The sequence below is a fragment of the Panthera pardus genome, unplaced genomic scaffold (genome assembly GCF_024362965.1).
Source record: "Panthera pardus isolate Hobbes unplaced genomic scaffold, ASM2436296v1 HiC_scaffold_21, whole genome shotgun sequence".
In the NCBI taxonomy this organism is placed as follows: domain Eukaryota; kingdom Metazoa; phylum Chordata; class Mammalia; order Carnivora; family Felidae; genus Panthera; species Panthera pardus.
In genome coordinates, this window is record NW_026526777.1 from 15,188,995 (window position 1) to 15,196,108 (window position 7,114).

Here is a 7,114-nt window from a genome sequence, read left to right on the forward strand (position 1 = left end):
ACATAAAATAAAATAAAATAAAACAAAATATAATATAATATAAATTTAATATAATATAAAATTATAATACTTTTAACAGATGACCTTTGATAATTGTTGAATGAGTGAATAAATACATGTATGAGATAATGAATAAAGTAACCAAAATTGTAATCTTTTAAAAGAAATTCTTCTCTATTTGCTCAGTTTTAGAAAACACACACACACACACACACACACACACACTTTTAAATAATGGATTTTTTGCAGTAATTTCCATGTTCTCGATCCATACTGGTAATAATCTACAGTAGGGAAATCTAGGGAAAAAATAGAGATTTTTAAAATGTAAACTTCTCTGAGCAAATCACAGGTTAGAATTTAGAGTCGTTCAAGAATAATATTTAAGGGTGCCTGGGTGGCTCAGTCAGTTGAGTGTCTGACTTCGGCTCAGGTCACGATCTCGCGATCCGTGAGTTTGAGCCCCGCATCGGGCTCTGTGCTGACGGCTGAGAGCCTGGAGCCTCCTTCAGATTCTATGTCTCCCTCTCTCTCTGCCCCTCCCCTGCTCATGCTCTCTCTGTCAAAAATAAATAAATAAACATTAAAAAAAATTTTTTTTTTTTAAATTTAACTTCCATAACTGTAATCTACACATCGGTTGGGGTTTTTTTCCTCACTATTATTGATATTGCTGCTCTGTGTTTTGCTTTGTTGTGCAGACTCCATGCACATAGAAGACGTCGAAGCTGTTCAGAAGCTTCAGGATGTGTTACACGAGGCCCTGCAGGATTATGAGGCCGGCCAGCACGTGGAGGACCCGCGCAGGGCCGGCAAGATGCTGATGACCCTGCCGCTCCTGAGGCAGACCTCCACCAAGGCCGTGCAGCACTTCTACAACATCAAACTAGAAGGCAAAGTCCCCATGCACAAACTGTTTTTGGAAATGCTGGAGGCCAAGGTCTGACTAAAAGCTTCCTGGGCCTTCCTATTCTGCACGCCGAAAAAGGGAAAATAAACCCAAGAGTGATGTCGAAGAAACTTAGAGTTTAGTTAACAACATCAAAAATCAACGGACTGCACTGATAATTTAGCAGCAAGACTATGAAGCAGCTTTCAGATTCCTCCGTATCTTCCCGATGAGTTTCTTTCTACCTTATCTCCTCTCCTTTCTCCCTTTCATCTCTCATTTCTTTTGCTCTTTTTTTTCTCCTTCCCTTATTCCTCCTTTCCCTCATCTCTTAGCTTTCTTCATTACTGATTCCCGCTTGCCTTCATTTCCTTCCTTCTGTCCTTCCTTCCTCCTCCTCCTCTCTTTTCCTCTCTTCCTTCCTCCTTCTCCTTCTCTTTTCTCATCCTTCCCCTTTCTCCTAAATTTCACATATGTCTAGTTGTAAGGAAATTGTTCATTTCCTTTCCTTTCCTTTCCTTTCCTTTCCTTTCCTTTCCCTTCCCTTCCCTTCCCTTCCTTTCCCTTCCTTCCTTCCTTCCTTCCTTCCTTCCTTCCTTCCTTCCTTCCTTCCTTCTGCTGCTGAACTTCTAAAAGAGGTCTCTAACTGAAGAGAGATGGAAGGCAGCCCTGCCAAAGGATGGAAATCCATAATATGGATGCCAGTGAGCTTGTTGTGAACCATAACGTCCCCAGTGACTAAGGAATCAAAGAGAGAGAACCAACGTACCTAAAAGTACAGTGCAACACAAACAAATTGACTGAGTGCAGTATTAGCTTTCACGGGAGCAGCCTCTAATTAGACAACTTAAGCGACGTTGCATCGGCTGCTTCTTATCATTGCTTTTCCATCTAGATCAGTTACAGCCATTTGATTCCTTAATTGTTTTTTCAAGTCTTCCAGGTATTTGTTAGTTTAGCTACTATGTAACTTTTTCAGGGAATAGTTTAAGCTTTATTCATTCATGCAATACTAAAGAGAAATAAGAATACTGCAATTTTGTGCTGGCTTTGAACAATTATGAACAATAATGAAGGACAAATGAATCCTGAAGGAAGATTTTTAAAAATGTTTTGTTTCTTCTTACAAATGGAGATTTTTTTGTACCAGCTTTACCACTTTTCAGCCATTTATTAATATGGGAATTTAACTTACTCAAGCAATAGTTGAAGGGAAGGTGCATATTATCACGGATGCAATTTATGTTGTGTGCCAGTCTGGTCCCAAACATCAGTTTCTTAACACGAGCGCCAGTTTACCTAAATGTTCACTGACACAAAGGATTAGATTACACCTACAGTGACTCCAAGCAGTCACGTATCTTACGCACTGCACATGGAGAACAGATCCGTAGAATTATCAGGAGTGCGCCTCTCTACCCGGGAGGTACAGTTGCCATACGATTTCTAGCTGCCATGGTGGTTAGGAATGAGATACTGCCTGTTTGCAAAGTTACAGACCTTGTCTCAGAAGGAGCTGTGAGCCAGTATTCACTTAAGAGGCAATAAGGCAAATGCCAGAAATTGAGGAAAAAAAAAAATCATCAAAGACAGCAGACGCCTGACCAAATTCTAAAACCTAATCTTTATGAGTTTATTCATTTAGGAATGTTTGTTTAAATTAATCTGCAGTTTTTACCAAGAGCTAAGCCAATATATGTGCTTTTCAACCAGTATTGTCACAGCAAGAAAGTCAGTCAGGTTCCAGACTGTTAAGAGGTGTAATCTAATGAAGAAATCAATTAGATGCCCCCGAAATCTACAGTCGCTGAATAACCAATAAACAGTAACCTCCATCAAATGCTATACCAATGGACCAGTGTTAGTAGCTGCTCCCTGTACTATGTGAACAGTCTTATTCTATGTACACAGATGTAATTAAAATTGTAATCCTAACAAACAAAAGAAATGTAGTTCAGCTTTTCAATGTTTCATGTTTGCTGTGCTTTTCTGAACTTTATGTTGCATTCGGAGACTGTCGTCTTGTTCTTCTTGTGGTGTTTGGATTCTTGTGGTGTGTGCTTTTAGACACAGGGTAGAATTAGAGACAATATTGGATGTACAATTCCTCAGGAGACTACAGTAGTATATTCTATTCCTTACCAGTAATAAGGTTCTTCCTAATAATAATTAAGAGATTGAAACTCCAAACAAGTACTCACTATGAACAGATACACATCAAAATCATAATAATATTTTCAAAACAAGGAATAATTTCTCTAATGGTTTATTATAGAATACCAATGTATAGCTTAGAAATTAAAACTTTGACTATTTCAAGAATATAGATAAGTCTAATTTTTAAATGCTGTATATATGGCTTTCACTCCATCATCTCTCAGATGTTGTTATTAACTAGCTCTGTGTTGTTGCAAAACTTTTTGGTGCGGACACGTTTCCAAAACTATTGCTACTTTGTGTGCTTTAAACAAAATACCTTGGGTTGATGTTTCATCAGCCTAGTGCTAGGAATACTGTGTATCTATCATTAGCTATATGGGACTATATCGTAGATTGTGGTTTCTCAGTAGAGAAGTGACTGTAGTGTGACTCTAGATAAATCATCATTAGCAATTCATTCAGATGGTCAATAACTTGAAATTTATAGCTGTGATAGGAGTTCAGAAATTGGCACATCCCTTTAAAAATAACAACAGAAAATACAACTCCTGGGAACAAAAAGGTGCTGATTCTATAAGATTATTTATATATGTAAGTATTTAAAAAGATTATTTTCCAGAAAGTCGGTGCAGGGTTTAAGTTGCTACTATTCAACCACACTATATAGAAGTAAAATATATGCGATGTATACGTTGTTTTCACTGTATCACATTAAAGTACTTGGGCTTCAGAAGTCAGAGCCAACCAACTGAAAACAGGAGCTGGAGATGTGCGAAAGGAATGAGGTACAAATCTTAGTTTTCAGTTTAAGTGACTCTTGGCGTTTCCAAGAACAAGCATCTCACATGTAGGAGACACGACTTTAAAAGGCAGATCTAAAAGAACTGCGCGGGCTTTGGGGTCAATGCTCATCTTAAACCTCGCTCGAGGTAAGTTTGTTTCAAGTTTCAAGCAAGGCCATTTACTTAATGTGAAGTTTTGGAAAGGTATAAAAGAGTATGTTTTCACCATATGATTTGAACTTTCATTTCGCTTCTTTTAGGTTTGTTCTTATTTAAAGCAATATGATTGTGTGGCTACCTGTAGTTACACTTGTGTTTCAATCAGATCAGATTGTTGTATTTATTCCACTATTTTGCATTTAAATGATAACATAAAAGATATGAAATATTTAAAACTGCTATTTTTCTTATAGAAGAGAAAATGGGTGTTGGTGATTGTATTTTAATTATTTAAGCGTCTCTGTTTACCTGCCTAGGAAAACATTTTATGGCAGTCTTATGTGCAAAGATCGTAAAAGGACAAAAAATTTAAACTGCTTATCATAATCCAGGAGTTGCATTATAGCCAGTAGTAAAAAGAATAATAATAATAATAAAACCATGTCTATAGCTGTAGATGGGCTTCACATCTGTAAAGCAATCAATTGTATATTTTTGTGATGTGTACCATACTGTGTGCTCCAGCAAATGTCCATTTGTGTAAATGTATTTATTTTATATTGTATATATTGTTAAATGCAAAAAGGAGATATGATTCTGTAACTCCAATCAGTTCAGATGTGTAACTCAAATTATTATGCCTTTCAGGATGACGGTAGAGCAATATTAAACAAGCTTCCACTTTTGATTGCTCTTTGTATTGTGTTTCTTTTTTGTTCCCCCCACCAAAGAGCCAAATCAATAAACACTGCCCTTTGTTGCTTCCATTCAAAAAGGATCTCTGAGTACCTATTCCCTAAAAATAAAGTAGGAGTTTAAATAAGAGCTATATAAAGGCTTGTCAGAATGAATTCTAGGGTGCCAAGAGACATTTTGCATATTTAAGAGTATGCAAAGTGTCTCATGGCACATTAGAATTCATTCTGACAAGCCTTTATATAGCTCTCATTTAATCTTAAAGCATCTCCACATCATCCTGCATTACTCAAAATCATCGCCTCTATGTCAATGTCATAACAGAAAACTTTCTCCCTATTTTAAGATCATATTAAAACCTGCTAGAGATACCTATTATTTCCCTCCATCCACAATTAAATCATGTGCTTGCACGCAGCTCGTCGGCGAGCTGCAGGCTCTCCGGAGCAGCCGCGGAGTCGCTGGCCAGATTTCCTGAATGGGAAATCAACAGAGACCTTGCAGATCCGTGTGCGCGAGGAGGGGGAGCTGTCTCCGAATTCAAGAGGGTTAAAGGCACTGCTGACAGCAAACGGCCTCCCCTTGCTTTCGTTCCCCCGGAGAGGTCGCGGCCCTTGTTGCCCTGGGTCAAGCTGCACGTCCACAGGACCCTCCTGGAGCCGTCACCGAGGTGCTGATATGTGCTTTCTTGGCTTCTCTGCCCATCTTGCGTTTTGTCGTTGTGTTTGGCCACCGTATTTCTCACCTTTCAGAGGTGGCCGGTTCTCTCGCGCCAGCTGATGACACAAAGGCCACCGAACGCAATCCGATTTAGGGGCATGAGATTACCTAAATCACCAAGATACCCTAGCTAGCAGCATCACTCACGGGTCTCTTCCTCTTTCAATGTCCTTTGAGTGGCAATAGCGCGACAGAGACTCTGAGGTGTTTTAGTTTAGATATTTGCAAAGTATTCGGGGGGACCTGACACCATGCGAGGGACAAGCCCAACAGGAAGAAGCCGCCTGTGATCTTTCAGTGAGGTCCTCATTTAAACACATGTAAGTCGCAGGCGAATGCTTTTAAGAAAAATGTCAGACTTCTCTTGCTGGTTTTTGGAATTCTGAATTATTACGGAGTCACTTTTCTGGTACTGACGTAGTTATCAGAGATGCCTCAGGTGTAAAAGAAAATAAAATAGGATTTTGACATTTTAACATGTTTATTTCTTGATATACAAACAGTGAATACCTCTGACAAACGGCTTGTGTATTTGTGTCAAGGGATTACTTTTCTTTTCACCTGTTGTTTGTAAGTCACTTTTGGCTTTAAACTAGTGATTCCCAAACATGGCCACATATTGGAATCACCTGAAGAGCGTTCAGAATTCCTGACATCCTCCACCCACAGAAGTTAGGGGATTAATTGTGGCCCGGGCTTCTGAACAGTTAAAAAATCATCTCCGGGTGATTCAAACGGGCAGATGTGAAAACATATGAAGAAAACGTAAATTGTTACACGTTCCTCAAAGAGGCCAGGGAGATCCTAAAAAAATAAAAACTTCTCGCACATTGGCTCTGAACTTTTGTGAGGGTTTTAGACTATTTTTTTTTTTTAATATCATGACAAAAGGATTAAGCCTTGTTTTTAATCACAAAGCCAATGAGATGCATTTGGATTGCTTCAGCCACCACCTCCCCTCAACGTCCCCCTCACACACTGCCTGGTCGTCTCTTCCCATCCATCCTTCCCCAGACACATGGGGGACACGTTCTATTAGATGACTCCCACTCCACATCTTTTATATGGTCGTGTCCCATATAAAAGCAGAAATGTGCCTGGATGGCCCAGTTGGTTAACCATATAAAAGCAGAAATACCTGCTCCAAAGCTTATGCAGAATATCTCACAATCCCCTTTAAGGAAAAAAAAATCCTGCTCATTTGACCTTTCCATGTGCTTTCAAGTGAATTTAGGTGTGGTTTAAATACCTGTTTTTCCCTACTTAAAAAAAAAAAAAAAAACAGAAGCAAAATTAGAACAAAATTCATTTCTCACAATGACCTGTCTTACCTACGTTTTCCAAGCTTCAGATTTAGGTAAGCAAGAGGTAGAAATGGTAACGGAAATGAGAGTCTTTCACTCTCGGGCCTATGCAAAAAACTTTAGGTACATTTTGCTTTTTGCCAACTTTCATTTGCGATTAATCTGTAAAAAAAAGAGGTGTGTTTAAGTTTCTTGTTTCATCCACGATAGTTTATGAACTGCGTGGATTCTTCCGTAGTCCAATAGATACCGAAGTGGTTAAGTCAGGCTCTCAGGCCCTTTCGCATCCAGAAGTCTGGCTTCTCGGGCCCCTTGGTGGTGTGGAAAAAACAAAATGAAACAAGTAGCCTCAGATTGATTGCCCACCTCATCTTATTATGAAACAAAACAGAAAAGAAAAGAAT

General features: G+C 38.9%; 1 protein-coding gene across 21 annotated transcripts in view; it reads left to right on the forward strand.

Annotated features, from left to right (window-relative positions):
* The window catches only part of ESRRG (estrogen related receptor gamma), a 625,497-nt gene extending 620,819 nt beyond the window's left edge, over positions 1-4,678 (forward strand). For all 21 annotated transcript variants that reach the window (XM_053908974.1, XM_019465627.2, XM_053908977.1 and 18 more), the window contains one exon: positions 702-4,678. In XM_053908974.1, the coding sequence (XP_053764949.1) occupies positions 702-946 (245 nt within the window). In that variant the 3' untranslated portion in view covers positions 947-4,678. The remainder of the gene's footprint in view (positions 1-701) is intronic.
* The last annotated feature ends 2,436 nt before the right edge of the window (positions 4,679-7,114 follow it).